Source organism: Urocitellus parryii, chromosome 10 (genome assembly GCF_045843805.1).
Source record: "Urocitellus parryii isolate mUroPar1 chromosome 10, mUroPar1.hap1, whole genome shotgun sequence".
Classification (NCBI taxonomy): Eukaryota; Metazoa; Chordata; class Mammalia; order Rodentia; family Sciuridae; genus Urocitellus; species Urocitellus parryii.
The window spans coordinates 45,599,686-45,618,266 of record NC_135540.1 but is presented as its reverse complement, the minus strand read 5'-3'; the positions used below and the strand labels follow the sequence as shown (position 1 = coordinate 45,618,266).

At 44.2% G+C, this 18,581-nt stretch overlaps 1 protein-coding gene across 1 annotated transcript in view; it reads left to right on the top strand.

Moving 5' to 3' along the window:
- Tspan5 (tetraspanin 5) overlaps positions 1 to 18,581 on the top strand; it is a 167,649-nt gene that overhangs the window by 127,082 nt on the left and 21,986 nt on the right. Inside the window, exon 2 of the mRNA XM_026402007.2 lies at positions 6,745 to 6,795. Coding sequence (XP_026257792.1) covers positions 6,745 to 6,795 — 51 coding nt within the window. The remainder of the gene's footprint in view (positions 1 to 6,744; positions 6,796 to 18,581) is intronic.

Below are 18,581 nucleotides of genomic sequence, written 5' to 3'. Positions count from 1 at the left end.
GGGCACTGACTCCAGCCCAATGAGGAATGTCCTGTTTACAGATTTGAACTTATGTGTCATGCCATCTTCTCATGAGGATTCCAGTTTGAACATATGAATTGGGGCATCAGGACCCGGTGGCAAAACTAGGATCGACTTTTTGTGTATTGAATTTTCCACGAGCCCACGTGGACTTCTTTGACATGGCAAGGATGATGCCCAGAGGCTTTTCATTCCTGAAATAAGTCCCTGCTCTATAAAGACATATATATTTTGTTAGCCTAAGTATTTATTAGCACACTTGTGTGGTCTTCGCTACCCACCTGCCAGAACTGGGGTGTCATTCGGACTAAAGTGTCCGAAAATATCTAATAAAACGTACCTGGGCTATAGCTCTAGCAGAGGTGTGTTTTCTCTTTCTTTCCTTCCTCAGTCATAGGTTTTAAATGTATCTCTTCTGTTTATTCAGGCACAGATGAAAATTTTCTTTAGAAATTCGACAGAAAATGAGTTTTTTCCTTCCTTAGTTATTTGAGATAATGTTTTTGAGGCTCCCGTTTACGTGGGAAGATTGACCTGATTTTGATTTCCCTCGACAGTGTTGACCTTGTACATTGTTATTTTGAGTCTGTTCACAGGATGCTGGACAGATGCCATGGACGTAACTGCTATTTTTTAAGCAAAGAGGATTGAAAGTGTCCATTTAGGAGCTTCCTATGAACTTTGATGAGCACCATACATATAGTTGTGCTTCTTTTTATGGATAAAAGTAGTGGGGATGGAAATGTATAGAAATTTTTAAATAATTTAGGTTTTCAAAGTACATAGGCTAAAATTCACTTCAAAGAGAACCCCAATAGCAGCCAAAATTCCCATAAAAGAAAATTGCCCTCCAGAAGTGCCACTATATCAAGCTTAATTGTCTGAGAGTTCTTTTGTTCAAGAGGACATAGAGTTTGGAATTTGAACAGCCATAAACTCCGTGTGGAAGATGCCAGAAACATAGGTATTATACCATCTCCAGTCACCACTGAAGATTTTAGTTTTACTTTTTTCAGTAGCTCCCCATTCCCTCGCTTCTCTGCCACTCCTGGATAGGACCAGGTCTTACCTGCATTTCCCAAACCAGCTCCTTTAGGTTCCCATGGATCTGCTCTGGGTGCTAATCTATTCTTCAACCCCACATCAGGGTTTTTCCAAAGCCTAAACCTTCTCAGCTTACCCTGCCCAGCATACGCAGGCAGCCCTTAAGTAGCTTCCTACCCCTCCTGGGGTGATGGCGGGATTCTTTTTAAAGCTGGGAGCTGGCCTGTGCTCACATCTCTAATTATAAATCTGCCATAATTTCCTGTCACCCCCACCCTCACCTCTTTCTCTGGGCTCCAATCACACTAATCCTTGTACAGATCTGTTTATTTGTGATGCTTTTCTTAACACATAGATTTTGGTGATATTGGAGATAGAAGCCAGGAGTGCTCTATCATTGAGCTACACCGATTTTTTTGTTTTGTTTTGTTTTGTTTTGAGACAGGGTCTCACAAAGTTGCCTAGGCTGGCCTTAAACTTGTAATCCTCCTGCCTCAGCCTTCAGAGTTGCTGGAATTATAGGCATGCACTCCCCCTCCCCCTCCTCCCCCCAGCCTACCACATTCTCTTCCTGCTGCCTGAAACACACTCTCCCCTCCTTGTTTTACTTGTTCTCATCTTTCAGATTCCAGTCTGTGCACCCCTCATTCAAGAAGTCTTCCTAGACCACTCACTGGGTCTACTCCCCTCTTAGAATCTTCCTTGACCTTGAATAATGCTTCTCCTTTGTAGCATCATTATGGACAATTTTACCTTTTACTGTTTGATTATTTAATTATTCTCTCTCTCTCTCTCTCTCTCTCTCTCTCTCTCTCTCTCTCTCTCTCTCACTGGATTGTAAGCTCATTGTAGGTGGGAACTATATCTGTTTTCTTTCTTTCTTCTTCTTCTTCTTCTTTTTTTTTTTTTTTTTTTGGTACCAAGGATTGAACCCAGGGGCATTTAACCACTAAGCCACATCCCCAGCCTTTTTGTATCTTATTTAGAGACGTGGTCTCACTAAGTTGCTGAACCTGGCATGTGCCACCATGCCTGGCTTGAATCTGTTTTCTTCTCTCTGTTTATTTCAAGAGAAAAGTAGCATCGAGTACAAATTAGGAAGCGAAACCATATGTGGTGAGGAACACCTGTAATCCCAGTGACTTGGGAGATTGAGGCAGGAAGACTGCAAGTTTGAGGCCATCTAGGGCAATTCAGCAAGATCCTGTCTCAAAATACCAAAAGGACTGGAGACTGAATTCAGTGGTATAGTGAGTGCTCTGGGTTCAGTTGGAGTACCGCGGGGGCGGGGGGTGGGGAGAAAAGAAAAAGTAGGGACTTGTTTTTTTGTGGATGGATGGATGAGTGGCTTTTTGAAGTATTCATTTTTGTGCTACTTGGAATGTAGCACAAAAATGGAATCCAAGATGTTGGAGGTCTGACAGGATAAAAACAAACAGATACAGAAGAGATCATCCATTTGTAGGCTCAGAGAAAGGTGAGCAGATGTGCTCATCCTGTCCCTGTTTTCCTCTCCAGCTTTTTCCAAAGATCAACCCTGCTGGATCTTGTCTGCAAGCCTGGTGGGCTTTCATCAGCAAGCCATTCTGTTTCCACCAAGGGCCATTCTCACTCCTTTCTGGACATTGATCCCTGGACATTAAAGGAGCTACTTAGGGTCTTAGGGCATGAGAGTCATTACACTTCTCCATCCCTGAGCTTATTCTCTAGACACTTTATGCACATTAGGGAAGTACAGCTTGAGCATCCCCAGCACCAACATGATATCATGCTCAAAAGATTCAGAATTTTTTCTAATAGGGATATTCTACCAGTAAAGTCCAGGCAAATGTCCCCCCCCAAAAAAAAAAAAAACTTCTGAAATCTGAAACAGTTGTGGTCCCAAGCATTTTGAATAAGGAATACTCATCTGGACTCTGATAGTTTTGAGCTAGTGTGGAGGAGTCAGATTTTTCGAGCCACCCTACTCAGGCACCAACTTGTGTGATCTTGGGGAAAATACTTAGTATTCCTAAGCTTATTTTGTAATCTGTAAAATGGGGTGACGGTACCGACTGCATGGGGTTGTTGTGCTGTCCTATTCTATAGAAATATAACACAAGCCACAGATGACATTTACATTTCTCAGTGCGAATATGAAACAGGATAAATTATAGTATGTTTAATTTAACCCAAGAGATCCAAAATATTATCATTTCATCATGTAATCAATAATAAAACAACTACTAATGAGATATTTCACATTCTTTTTATTCATATTATAGCTTCAAATCTCGCGTACATGCAACATTTACCCGCACGTACTTTAGCTCATACTAACATTCAACCAATGTTGGCAAAATTATTGTTATTCATTTTGAAACATCAAAAATTGGGTGGACAAACATTCATAATGCACACTTGCATGTATTGCCAAATGAGAAGATGTCTCAGAATTATTTCTGATTCCATTTGAAGGGAATAAAGAGTTGCCTTGAAGAGTTCCCAGCTGTTCCCTGTAGGTCAGCCTCTCTAGGTTTCAGAATGAGGTCAGTTTGGTAGTTTATGGTTGCCTTTTCTTTGGGAGGTGGGGAAGGGGAAACTGCATGTGCTTCGAGTGCTGCCTGCCTGTCTCTGGTTTTTTGGCTCTTCTCTGTTTAATTATTTGGAGCTGGAACAACTTGATTTTAAAACAAAACATATGGGCTGAGAGTAATTGGGAGGGCGTTTGCTAGTGATGTAGCACCAAAGGTATGTATCAAGTTGAGGCCCCACTTGCTCACTTAGGTATCCAGCGTTTTCCCTTACTTCAAGATTGTACTCTTTTTCCAAATTCTTAAACACTTGTTTGGAAAGTCACAGTCAAAGCAGGAAATATTGGAGCAAGATTGTAAAGGAAATTGTGGGTCTTCTTTAAATCTGAATTTTTTTTTCTCTCTCCTTTTGGTAGAAAACCATTGGGTCCTTCGCTATTTATATGATTCATAAAAGAAAACAAGTTGTTTTTCAAAATGCCAAGAGAAAAGAGAATTTTATTTAAAGGGGAGAGAGTCGAATCCCCCAGTGAATTCTCTGTCCTTCTCCTTCCCTCGTTGGCTGGCGCCAATATAGAGAATTTCTGATCTACAATCAGTTCTTAGGTGAAGGCAAGACTTTTTGCCTCTTTTTTACCTTTTTAATGCCTCTTCTGCTTGCTGGGGGAGGAATTTATGATGTACTGATCATATCCCATGTAATTTTAGCTTAAATGCTGCAACTTTTATGTGGGGGGAATGGGCACTTCTCATGAGTGGTGAGTACCCGTGCCCATCTTAATCAACGTCTGCCCCTCCACTTAGAGGCTCCGTGCCTCTAAACAAGTTACGCAAACTCTCTAAGCCTCATTTTCCTCTTTCCTACAGCAGAGGGTAAAAATAGTGTCTATTTCAAAATGAAATTGTTCTGAAGTATTGCCGACAAGACACTAAGCACAGCTCCTGGCAACTAAGAAACACAAACAAATGTTGGCAATTAGATAAGGGCCCTCACCTGTAACCTTCTGCCCTCTTCAGCATCAAGAGGGACAATTGACCACTATGCCTTTTGCCACCACATCCCACCCATTGCTTGCAGGACTATATGTTGCATCAGGGGAGATAACCAAACAACTGTCCGTGAAGAGCTTTCACATTAAAAAGTCGCCATGTCATTGGGATGAGTTTGATGTCATTGTGAGTGAAGTCAGAGCTTCAGCTGTGCGCGCTGGTGCTGCTTAGGTCCTGTGGAGTGCTGTGTCGGTTGATTCACTTGTCGGTTGATCCTCTATTTGCATGATAAGTATGTCCATAAAACACTATGAGTATGACTATAACATCCTGAGTTGTTTTATTTGGGTACGTTTGCTGTTTGGGATCTGAAATGACATATGAAATAGCATTCTGACCACAGTTTTTCTGCCAGGGTGATGAAAACAAGAATTATTTCTAAACACTCTATAGGAGCAAGGGTTGGAAGAACAGGGTCTTCGGTTTTTATAGATCAAGGACATGCTGAAGCTTTTCTGTATAGGGGTTTATGTATGTATTGCCTCCTCTCTTATTTATTGTCAGTTAATTGTTGGGAGCTTTGGGAAGTTCTACTTTTAAAAACATGGCCACATTTCAGCGTAGTTAATTGTCTTCTTCCAGTCCCCTCTTTCCCTCTACTCCTGCTATTTTCCCTCCCGGGTTTGGATTTATTAGCCATTGCCTCCAAAATGTCAGTAACTCCCTGCTGTGAGCAGCAAAGCCCCCTCCAGGTGGACAGTTCTCGGATTTCCCTGAAATCGTAAAGAATAACCACTCTCACTCTCATGTTCTCTGCAAACCCTCTCCTTGGACAGCTGGCCTGACATTTAACTTAATCAAGATGTTAATAAAACAAACAGTGTGTGCTGCCTCCATGAGACTTCTCCTGCTTGTCACTTTCCCACTCTCTATTCACTTAAGTGTTTGGAAAGGAAATCCAGAGTCACCATTGACAGTGAAGGTGAGGAGGGAGGAGAATCTTCCCTCACAGCCACTTACACCAGCTCCAGTCAGGGCTCCAGTGGGTGGGCAGCCCTGAGTAGTGCGCCACCCAATCCGTGGCATCCCAGTGATAAGACACCCCATTATTTTAAGTACTATCCTGGGGAGGGGGACCAAGCTATAAGATACCATCAACTTTAAGACATATTACAGTTTCAGAGTTGTTAAGATTTAGGGAGGAAAATGTGCATCTTAGAGCCGATGGAATACAGTGAGAATTAATGAAAGTGGAAAGTCTTCCCAGTTATCAGCTGCTGCCCTCCTGTCACCACTTTCCCATCCTCAGTGCAGCTAATTGGCAGAGCTGTGAGATGTGTGGTGTGTACGAGCTGTGCCTCTGCTGGGCTGGATGCGTCAAGTGATGCGTGGAGTTGGAGGACTGAGTTTAGACCAAGAAGAGGCACGGAAGCTGTCTGACCTACCATTTAAGTAATTTAAGTTTCTGAAAAATACAAGAATATAGGAATTGAACTTGATCAGATTCTTGTTGCCTTTGAAGGAGTGATAAAGAATTGTCAGGGGAACTGGATGCCTTTGCCGTTTATGATGGAGAGGAGAGGATTGTGGCTCCTCTGACTTCAGGCGCTGCTTGTCTGTTTTCCAGTGAATGTCAGGCTTAGACTCATGGGAATACCACTGTTTTCTCTCCTACCCCCAGAAGTAGCATTCTGCATTGTTGATAACTGATTTCACTCAAGATTCTACCTAATGCCTGTTGGGAGGGTGTATGCCTGGAATTCTGGTGACTCAGGAGGCTGAGACAGGAGGATCTCAAGTTAGAGGCCAAACTTTGCAACTTAGTGAGGCCCTAAGCAATTTAGTGAGACTCTGTCTCAAAATAAAAAAATAAACAGGGCTGGGGATGTGGCTCAGTGGTTAAGTGCTGCTGGGTTTAATCCCCAGTATGAGGTAGGGGTCTACCTTTCTACCTAAGTATTATTATTTATATTGAATGACTTCTAAGCATCCTTCTTAATGTTGTAATAATTTAAGGCAGAGAGATTAAGGAATTTCTTTTCCTGGTAAAGGTGATTTAGAGGAAGCCATTTTCCAATCAGGTGAAGTGACAGAAGAATTGATTGAAGTCTTATTTGTATTAGCAAACATATAGTGTTCACCCTCATACTGACATTGCTTTCTTTCTTTCTTTCAGTTTTTGGGGATAGCATTTCTTGGAATTGGACTGTGGGCGTGGAATGAAAAAGTAAGTTGAATATCATGAAAATGCTCACATTTTGGTTAGAGTCTGTATGTGACATGTCTTTTTTTTTTTTTTTTTTGTCTTCGACGGCCCCAGAGTGTGAAGAATTATGGCTCTTTGATGAAAGAATGAATTCTTGAAAGATAAATGTTACATTTGCCAAGACTCTATAGGGATGGACCCTAAAATGATTACTGCATCAAAATAATTACAAAAGTAACAATATTCATGTGCAACAGAGAATGTGGTTGGAATTTAATCAGTTGGCCAGAGATCCATGTTCCCGTAGAGTATTTTTTTACCCAGGCACAAAAATTATAGTAATGCTTGAAAATATCACTAAACAACCTGTATCCTCCCCACTCTGTCTTTACTTTTTAAAAATCCTTTAGAAGATGGCTCAAGCCATAAAACATGTTTTTTTTTTAGTGTGTAGTATGATAAATTATTAGCATGGGTTATGAAATAAGCCAGATAAAAATTCATGTTTGAAGATCAGATAAACTCATCATTGATGCTAAAAAATGCAAATAGGTGGATGCTAATTCTAAGTATTAAGAAATGTTCAAAGTCAATTGCCAAGTACAGTATAGTAAAGGGAGAAATCTGGAAATTCAGAGTAGCGTGTTCTACATTACAGAGGGCTGGTGCCGTGCTGGGGCCTGTTTCTGTTCCAAGCAGCATACTTGTGAGGATGATGCCCCATGTTAACACCTCCACTAGACTTTCCATTGCATCTTTTAATTTTTCTCTACAACTTTCCCTACTAAGGCCACCACTAGAATTCAAAAATGAGTGTGAACCCTTTTAATCTTCCTTGTTTGGAAGTGAAAGCGCTGGCAGCCTTGATCTGTCCTGGTATTTGCTACAGTCAAGCCTCGCTGTCATCCACCTGGTGAGAGAGCAAGGGTGTTTGGTTAGTTAAAAGTTCTTGTAAACTAAGGAGTGAGCTGAACTTTTTCCAGAAGACCATTGCTTCATCTCTTGGGTATTCACCCTGGAGCCTGATCAGGCCTGAAGCCAAAAGTTCTTTTGAAGTGATAGATGTATTAAGGACCATTATCAGTAGATAAAAATGAGAGAAACACTCAGAAGTTCCAGCAAACAAAAGACCTTCAGATGCCAGTGGGAATCTCCACAACTAAAACAACATGCAGATACACCTTCAGATAGACCTCCTAAAACGAAACTCAAATACTGAATTTTGAAAATGTGCTATTGTCGGGGATGCAGCTCAGAGCTAGAGAGCACTTACACAGCATGTTCGAGGCCCTGGGTTCTATCCCTGGTACCCCCCCCCCCAAAAAAAAGAGAGATTTATTTACAAAATGCCATTGTAGTATATAAAATGTGTTTTGGAAAATGAACCTGCCCTGCATGCTTCTGAGGCAGGACTGTGATTATACCTGAAGTAAGACAAATTAAGTTCCCCAAACAGATAATTTTATCTCCAGAAACTTTTCCATTGAATACTAATCTTCTCTTGGATTATGATTGGCTTCCACCTCATCCCAGTTAAGCTTAGGGATTTGTATTGGTGGAGTCACAGAAATTTCCCTTCTAAAAGCCCTCTGGTTCGTTAAATGCCAGATAACACAGCTTTTTATAACTCCTTTAATAAGTGTCCATTTCCTTCTGCTTTGAAAAACTGCTGGGAGGTATTAAATGAACTAATTGCCTATTCTAGCAATAAACAGTTGATCATTTTATAGGATTTTTTGATGAAATATAATTATCTTTTATTTCATTCGTTGCCTTTTAAATGTCTCTTTTCTCATAAAATCACAAACTTCTAGTCTCACAAATCCAGAGCAAGGGGTGACACAGTGTTTCTCTTGAAGTCTGGAGTTACCTTGCCAAGTCACCTAGCTACTGTGTAGCAGAACTTCATGAGCAAGGACCAGATCAGAGTAGCAGAGAATAAAGAAGGTGTCCAGCCTCACACAAACCCAGTTTTGTGAGCACTGGCTGCACGTCTGTGACCTGGGCGTGGGGGATGCAACAGGGAATGAGCTTTCATTCTAGCGGGACATTGACCGGAAGCAGGTCATTGGCCAAGAATATGCACCTAGGTACCGGTGAGTGCTTGGAATTGGATTGTGGGCTCAGAAACATTAAGTATAGGGTGAGGGCTACTTTTGGAGTCTCTTCTAGATGGAGTCCTTGGCAACAGCCTCCCTGAGAAAGTGGCATTGGAGCAGAGACCAGAGAAAGTAAGAGAACTGTGCAGAGTAATGGGATAAGAGCATTCCAGAAGAGGGATAGCAAGTGCAGTGGTCCTGAGGCAGGGCCTGGGTGATTCCACTGAGTGACAGGAAGGAGCAAGGACAGGAAATAGGGGCTATGACTGGAGAGGTAGGCAGAGACCAGTTTGGGTGTATTCTAGGAATGAGAGGAGCCACCAGGGCATTTTGGTAAGGGAGGATCCCCATCTAACTCTCGGTTGCTATGTGGGAAAAGAACCAAGCTTTGGGGTTGGTTACAGACTGAATGTTGGTGACCTATATAATTTAAATGTCAAGGCCCTCGTCCCCAATGTGATGAGGCTGTGGAGTGCAAATAGATTCTGATGGTAGAACTCTCATGTCCTTATCAGAGGAGATGGTAGAAGGGTCTCTCCATCCCCACCCACAACTGCCAGGAGAGTACATAACCAGGAATCAACCATCACTAGGCACCAAGGCTGTTAGCATCTTCATCTTGGATTTCCTAGTCCCCAGAACTGTGAGAAATAATAGTGTTATTTAAGCCACCTGTCTGTGATGCTGATTGTAGCAGCCTGAATAGACGTGAGTTTAAATTCTGGCTCCTCCATTCACCATCTCCTCCAGGTGACTTTTGGGCAACTGGGTTTACTTCTCTGAGATGCCCTTTCCTTGTTTGTGCAATAAGACCACTTATCTCACCCGATAAGCTCCTTGTGAGCACAGGTTCAGGCTCCCTGGAGACGTGGCTTTGGAAGCTTGACTACAGCACGTTGGCTCCAGCATGGAGGCAACAGCAGAGGATGGTTTCTAAAGCTACCTCAAATTTTAGAGGGGTTCCAAGCTCAGACCCATGCAACAGAGAGGACTGGATTTATTTGGGGTTCTCTTAAGGAGGATGTGATGTGCATAGATGACCTTAGTAACTACAAAGGCCACACCATTGAACTTGAACTCCTTTGGGTTAACCTTCACACTGGGATGTTTTGAGGAGAATCTCAACCAGTTTGAGGGCAGCAGGCAAGTGTGCCCCTGCTAAGCTGATAATATCAGTGGGTGAAACAGTAAATGCCCCAGACCAAGATGTGGTGATATTTAAAGGTAGCCTGGAGCGAAAGCCCTTAAACTGGGTCACAGATGGAAGGATCCGATTTCCACTGCAAGGATCAGATTTCCTAAACAGATGGAGCTTTATATTTAATTTAATTTATTTATTTAGCAGTAGTAGGGGTGGAACCCAGGGACACTCTACCACTGAGCTACATCCCCAGTCCTTTTAGTTTTTATTTTGATACGGGGTCTGCTAAATTGTCCAGGTTGGCCTTAAACTTTGATCCTCCTGCCTCAGTCTCCTTAGTAGCTGGGATTTCAGGTGTGTACCACCACACTCAGCTTAGATGGGGCTTTAAACATATTAACATGGAGTACAGAAACTTTGGTGACAAAAATTATTACCACTCATACTTAATTTTTAAGATCATCAGAGTTTTAAACCTAGAGTGAATATTAGACATAATTATTAGATAATTCATTTTATCTAAATTCCAAATTGTCTGTGAATAGGCAAAGGATGCCTGTCTCCAGGGAAAGCAGGTTTATGTGGAATTTTTCAGTGATCATAGGACCTGCTGTTTGGAAGAACATTATAGTTGCGCAGCATGAATCACCTCTATAACAACACTCTGGCAACATCCAGCCATAATGAACTCATTCATTCAAATAAGATTATTTAGCACATAGATGTGACAGGGCTATTCTGGATCTAGGAATATGAAGATAATATGTTTTCAGTCATCAGAGAATTTACCCAATTGTAGGAAGGGTGTGTGTGTGTGTGTGTGTGTGTGTGTGTGTGTGTGTATATATATATATATATATACAATGCATACATGTGCACAAAACAAGACATTACCATAAATGCTAGTTAGGAGTGTACATACATTTACTAATTCTCACAGCAAACTACCCACCATTTCTGACTCTTTGGGTTGCTCCTACTATTGGAAAGAGCTTCCTTCCGTCAAATTAGTCTCATGTCACTCATTGGTTCTGGATCTACCAGTTGGATTCTACAGCAAAAGTCCTTCCACATGTTAGCCCTTGAGGCAATTCAGGGTGGAGGTCTGGTTCCTTTGGAATTTCCAGACTAAACAGCTTCTCTGGGTGATCCTCACAGGCCTGGGCTGGAGTCCCTTTTCTGTCTTGGTCATGCTCCTCTGGCCTCCCTGAGTGTGTCTGTACTCTGGACAGGATGCTTTTGGGACATAGCGAATAAGGCTGCATCACACCCCCTCTCACATCATGAGATGTCTTTGAAGCTTGACACCCACTGTTGTTGATCACAGAATCCACAGCTTGCTGACAGTCCCAGGCTGGTCACAGATCTGGCTGCCTTACCACCTTGTGTCTGGCTGGTTTTCAAAGTCAAATGGAAGATTGCTCCTTTACACACTGATATGTCAGCCCACCTCTCTGCACCTGCTGAGATGGCTCTGAAGCCTGAATGTCCTCCAGCAGGTCACCTTTCCGCTCTGCTTGGCTTCAGCTGCACAAGGTGGTCAACATCCTCCCTTAATTCCTCCTTCTGCATGAGGCCTTCCTGTAGCCTGTTCCTGGCCCCCATGCCACCTGGAAATTCCAGTTCAGTAAGTCTGGGAGGGAGCCTGGGATAAGCCTCTAGTTTTCACTGATAAAAACCACTGATATATTGAGCAGGCCAAGGACATAGCTGACAACTTGTCACTGGGATTTTCTCCAGAGGTGACATTCATTCACTTAGGTTTGCTCTTGGGTGTCGTTAGTCAAGCTATTTTTATATATATATATATATATAAAATGTATATATATTGGGGCTTATAACCAGGGTCACTTAACCACTGAGCCACATCTCCAACTCTTTTTATTTCTTATTTTGAGACAGGGTCTTGCCAAGTTGCTTAGGGCCTCACTAAAGTGCTGAGGCTAGCCTCAAACTTGCCATTCACATGCCTCCATCTCCTGAGTCACTGGGATTACGGGTGTGTGCCACCATGCCTGGCAATCAAGCCATCTATTTGCCATTGCATCAGACTATTTTTCTGTACCCTGTCTTTGTAGATAGACTGTATCCTTCCCTTTTTCTGAGTAACCAACCTCAGGACTTAGTGACACTTGGCAGTGTCTCACCGTGTCTACCCTAGATCCTGGAGCATATCATGTACTCACCCAGGTACATGGGTCCCTTATCAGCAGAGCAGAAATGAAGGCCGGGTACCTTGTTCCTCTCTTCTAGAAACGCTTTCCTCACTTGGCTTCCTCCTGCTGCTTCCACCTGCAGGCAGTGCCTTCCCACACCTCTCCCTCACCTCCCTCACCTCCCTCACCTCTAAACTGTAGTTGCCCCAGGCTGTAGCCTGAGACCACTGCTCTGTCTTCCCTTTCTTCCAGAGATCCCAGCTAGGCTTGGGGCCTGCACACTAGGCATCATGCCTGACTTCCAAGTTTACACTTTTGGTCCCAACTTCATCTGAATTTCAGATTCATACCCAGGGGCCCACCTGAGGTCTCTACTTCAGTGTCCCAAGGGCTTCTGAAACACACATCTGAGACAGCACTCCTATCCCAGCCCCCACAATCTGCCCTTCGCAATTGCAGTAAATGGCAACTCCATCTTTCCACTTGTTCAGATAACCTTGACACCATTCTCTCTTTTCTTCTTATCACGTTCCCTATATCAGCAAATGCACTGTACCTTGAAAGCTGTACCTTGAAACTATACTGAGAATCTCATTTCTTCTCACCACCGCCACTGTTTTTGCCCTGGTCTAACCAGCCACGACATCCTGCCTGCATTAGTTCAAAAACCTTCCAGTTATTTCTCTGCCTCTGCTCAGATCCTGTTACCCACCCCAGGCCTGTCTCCATGTTGCAGTCAGAATGAACCTTTAAAAATGTAAGATGGATCCTATAGCTTCTCCTTCCAAATCCTCCTATGAGCTTGTCATTTTACTCAAAGCCATATGCGGTGCCCACAGCCTCTCTGACTTTACCTCCCACACTGAGCCCTCCATTTCTGTGGTCCATTCCCCTACATCCAAACATGCCCCACCACCCCAGAGCCTTTGTACCTGCTTGTCCTGTGCCTAGTAGGCTCTTTTATAGAAAGCATTCCTCACTAGAAAGCAAGTTCACTGAAGGAATTTTTGTTTTCTGCTATTCTCTAGTACCTAGAATGTTAAATGGCATGTGGTGGTGTTCAAGAAATATTGTTCATGAAAGAATAAGCAAATGAACAAGGAAAGCATTCTTATAAACCCTGGCTTATTTTGTGGCCTCTATCATTGAATTATAAAAGTCAGTAATTTCTTGGGATCACTAGTGACCTATATTGAGACTTCTTATAGCATAGAGGATGTAAAATTACATGTGGTTTCTAATGTCGGATGTGAGAGTGGCACAGTCTTAGAAATGGCAAATTCATAGGGCTGGGGTTGTGGCTCAGTGGTAGAGCACTTGCCTCTCCCATGCATGAGGCCCTGGGTTCAATCCTCAGCACCACATAAAAACAAACAAATAAAAAATAAAGATATGAGTCCATCTACTAATAAAAAAATATTTAAAAAAGAAATGGCAAATTCATAAATTCCAGTTATCAGAAAAGAAAATAGCCTTTTGTTTCTGTCACAGAAGTGGAAATCTGAATCTTAGCTTTCATGAGAAAGCTAAGGTGCCTTTTCTTTTCCATTTTGCCCAAATATTACTTAGCTCTTGGATGGGCCGGGAGGGAGAGCCATACATGACTATCAGTTCCAAGAGAGGACAGGGCCAGTCAAATTGTTGAAGGAAGGGGAGAATCGAGCTTTTTGGAATAGGAAAATTGCCTTCCCTGACCTTTAGTGAGGATGGGGTTCCCATGGCTCATCCTGCAATCTTGAACATAGCCCTGGCCACTGGGCAGAGGGGATAACCAGGCCTGGCTGCCTGTCTCCTTTCCTTTCCCTAGCACTAGGCCTTACGGTGGCCACCCAGAGGATGTTTGTGACCAAATGAATGAGAACATGCAAAAGAGCTTTATACCTTGGAAAATGCTACACAGGAAAAAATAGCTCAGTATAAAGGGGTTTCATTTTCACTTCTGAAAGGGAAGGATGACATTCTGTTTCAAAGGTGAAGAAACTGGAGGCCTGGAGATATTAAGCTGGACATCTTTCCTTCCACTTCCCTTTCAGTGCTTCCTGCCCGCCCTTGTGCTCCCTTGGTTGGGTTCCCTAGGGCAGAATGGGAAGGAAAGATCTGGTGCTCAGAGCTCCTTCCGGGAGGGAGAAATTAAAAGAATGGGAACTTAGCCCCTGGTTGCTATTCTCCCTGGCTTTCCTGCAAATAGGAAAGACTCTTTCTCCTGGAGGCTTTTTCCAGCCCATGGCCTGGGACTGTAAGTCTCATCCTAGAACCCTCCCTTTGCTTCCTATCATGGTCCCACAGTAGAATCACCCTGAGAATCCTTCCCCATCTTTCCAGGAAAGGACATTAGGGACAGTGAGATTCAGTGCTTTAGGGAGTTCAAGTTCTTGTCTGGAGTAGGTAGCGGGTGGGAGGGTTACCCAGATGACTTGAATAGGAAAATGGACTCCTCCGCTTTCAAGGCGTGGTGGGGAGATATCTCAGACATACTGAAAAGACTTCTGCAAAGATTTCATTTTATTGACTGAAGCATAGTATGTTCGTCTGCCTATCTTTCCTTCTCAGTTATCCACATGATCCTCTCAAGTTCATTCCCTGTTGCATTTGAAGAGCTGGATGGCAAACAGCTCTTGGTCAGTGCCTGGAAAATTACCCTGTGCTCTGACCTGCTGTAATCTGCATGTCAACAGTACATGACATGACCACAAAAAATAGTTTTTTTTTTCTCTCTCTTTGTACCTCCCTTTAAACTGTATTCAAAGGAACTTCCCTAAGAAAATTCAGGTTGGTCCAAATTTCAATGATTTTGTGGTTTATTCTCAGATATCTGTCACTGTCCTCCTCTCACTTTGAGGCACAGATCCAGGCTCAGTTATTACACAGGACTGGGTAACAATCAAAATGCCCAACCTCACTTTGCATAGCAACGTCCTCCCTGGCCCAGGCCCATCTGCCTTAGGCCTGGAGAAGGGGAGAGGATGTGAGCCTGGGGCCCTCTTCCCCCTCTCCTCTCCCCCACTCACCAGAGTCTCCTGCCCATTTCCTGCCCTAGCAGGAGTGGGATGGGGGTTTGCTTTCTGGGCTTGGCAGATGTTAAAGTGGGGGTGATGTCTTGGTCTTTTTGAAACTTCCCTGCTGAGTTCCTCTGCCTGGTGGTTCCTCTGAGCTTGGTAGTGTCTGGGTAGCTGGCCACCTGGCAGCCTCCTCTCAGACCTGGTCTCTTCCTCAGCCAGTGCACCTCTGAGCTCTGCCTTCAGAGGTCTCTTCTTACCCTGTGGGCAGCCCTGTCTGACAGGAGCGTCAGGACAACCCCAAGCTGCCTCTTCTATGTTGCCCTCGTGTTTCCTCTGGGACGCAACCATCTGTGAATGAGGTCATCCCACCCAACCTGTACCCCTCCACATGCACCTCTGCCCGACGTCAGAGCATCAGCCAGCTCCTCTCCCTGGATTCCCAGGGCAAGAGCCAGCCCACACACCCCAGGACCCTTCCCAGGCAGTCAGACCCTAATTTTCACGTGTCCCAACTGCAGACTCCCAATTCAGAGCTCCAAGGGTCCCCTTGAATATCCTCACTAGAGTTAGAGTCAGAAGGAAGGTGTCCCCACCCTGCCCTCACCCCTGAGAGTGGTATCACTCAGCATAGCAGCTGCTTTCTCCAGAGAAGTCTCATCCCCTCACACAGTCAACCCACTGACCCCTGTTTGCCTGATTTCACTGGGGTCTGTGAGAGAAAGGAGTAGAGGTCGAGTGTGGAGGGCGGGAGGGCTTATTAGCTCCTACTCACTTTGATCTTCCTGGTGATCAGTGAAATCTGATGGACTTTTCTTAAAATCTTGGAAACAGATACATGCTATTAGGTTGGAGATAAGACTCTCTTTCCCCACTGCTGCCCGCAGTAGAGCATAGTGGGTGGTTATAGCACACTGTTCAGAGGTCAGGTGGCTTGGGCTCAAATTCTTGCTCTGGGCTGGGGATGTGGCTCAGCGGTAGCGCGCTCGCCTGGCATGCGTGCGGCCCGGGTTGGATCCTCAGCACCACATACCAACAAAGATGTTGTGTTCGCCGAGAACTAAAGGATAAATATTAAAATTCTCTCTTTCTCCCTCTCTTGCTCTGCCACTCTCTTGCCTAGGTGAGCTTGTGTGTTTCCTCATGGGGATGCCTGTGCCCAGCTGTTGGGTTTGTTGTGAGGGTGAAGCAAAGCAGAGAGCTCTGTGTCCGGCTGAGTCAGTGCTCAGCAGTGTGGCTCTTTGGTCACTGCTTTGGCTCGGGCTCCCAGCAGCTTTCACCTGGATTGCCACAGCCCCCTTAGGTGCTTGCATGTCCCCTAACTGCTGCCTGGGCACTTTCTACATGTGCAAGTGGTTGGGCCTTTCTCTCCTCAAAATACGGTAGATGCAAATCCAGCCTCACCCTGCCAGCCTCTTTTCCTCTTGCCACTTGTCACACTCACACATAGATGCCATGTTGGGCCAACACCTGTCACCTTGTCTTTATACTTGCTGATACAACCTGCCCCTCCATCTGCCCCCCATGACACATGGTGCCAGGTCCTCTGTGCAGCACACTCTGTTTCAGTTTCTCCTCTCTAGACCCAACTCCCCTAGGGAGTCACTGTGTCATTTACTCTAAGTGCCCGTGATTAACACAACACCTGGCCCCCACAGGCGATCCTATTGGAGTGTGAACTCAGCAATCCAATGAGTTGTACACCTCTATGCCTTCAGAATAGATGATCACGGCCACTAGACTAGACCTTGCTTTTTTTTTTTTTTCCCCACTTTAGTTTTGGAGCACCAGGATCAAAGCCTGTCTTAGTCTGCTCAGGCTCTTGTGACAAAAATACAATAGACTAGGGAGCTTTCACCACAGGCATTTCTTTCTCACAGTTCCAGAGTCTTTAAGTCCAAGATTAAGGTGTTGACCAGTTCAGTTCCTGGGGAGGGCTCTGTTGGTTGGCAGATGGATGCTCACGTGGCAGAGCAAGAGAGGGTGGGTTCCGTCTCTTCCTCTTCTTTTAAAGACACTTAACTCATCATGGGGTTCCCATCCTCAAGAGCCTCCCAAAGCTAATCACCTACCAGAGGCCCCATCTACTATCACACTAAGGGTTAGGGCTTTAACCTATGAATTTGAATAATAATAGCAGTCTCTATTATTATTCAGTTTAAACTTTAAGCTAGCCTGGAATGTTCCTAGGTACATCTTCCCTTTTCAGAATGTGCACATGAACATTCTGAGGAATGGCTAGAAAACCATGCAGAACTTCTGAAAGGTGGCACTTTGGCATGTGACTATTCCCGTGTTTGTACAGTCGTCACACCAGTGCATGCTGGGAGAGAGGTTTCCCTGTCTGTGGACAACCAGCTGATGGGACTTGGTGCAGCTGCCTCTGGAGCAGCTACTTGGTTGTGGGATTTTATGTAGATCACCTAAAAAGATTATCATCATTCCTTCTGAAAGGCAGGTCATGACCATTCTTATCTGCAAGAAAAGATTACTGAGTCTCACTGATAACCTTTTTCTTTTTCTTTCTCTTACCTTTTTTTATTTAAAAAAAGAATTTTTTTTTTTTTTTGAGATAGGCTCTTTGTGGCTCCAACTTATGCTCCTCCCTCCTCAGCCTCCCAAGAAGCTGGGATTACAAGCATGCTTCACCACATTCAGCAATCACCACAATCACCTTCCTTGATAAGATAAACGGAGAAGGAACCACATGCCTTTGAAGATGCCAGTCTTCCTGGAGACTTGCCTCTTTGTCAGGCCAAGAGCCAAGCTGCTCTTGTTCCCTTATGTCTAGGACTCTTCAGGTCTAACAAGCTTTCTTCTCATCCCTAGTCCTTCCTGTGGCCTCTGCGTCAGTTTCTTAGATAGGTAAAGGTTTGGGGTTTTGCAGAGTGGCTTCGCCCAGTAACTTTCTTTGAGGGTGTTTGATAAATTTCTGTAGGAGAAGGCTTCTCTCTGGTCCTCTGGCCCCTACTTGGTCTTTGTGTGGACATTGTTTGAAACCACAATTCCAGTTCTCCAGGACCACCCCTGAGTCACTGCATTTTCTTTGAAATGCCAGACCTAGTCTCCCTTTCTTAAGAAGAAAATGCTTATCTCCCTCTTACTCTGGGGAAAGTGTTGTCAGTGCCACCCCAGGAAGGCCTGATTTATGGAGGGCTGTGTGAATCAGGACTCTGTCTCATAAATCTCCAAGGGGTCCATCTGGCCTGACTTTGCATACACATTTCATATGCCTGCCTCTCTGTTTCTCATCCAGCAGTTGAAAGGAATGTGCTTGTATATGCAAAAGCAGAAGAGTCCCAGACCTCAGGGTGTATTAGTGCTATTTTTGTATTTCTTTTCTGTGTGGGTTGACAGAGAAGAAGCTGAAACTTGCCAGGTGGCACACAGAGGCTGCTCTGTGCTGGTGGTGGAA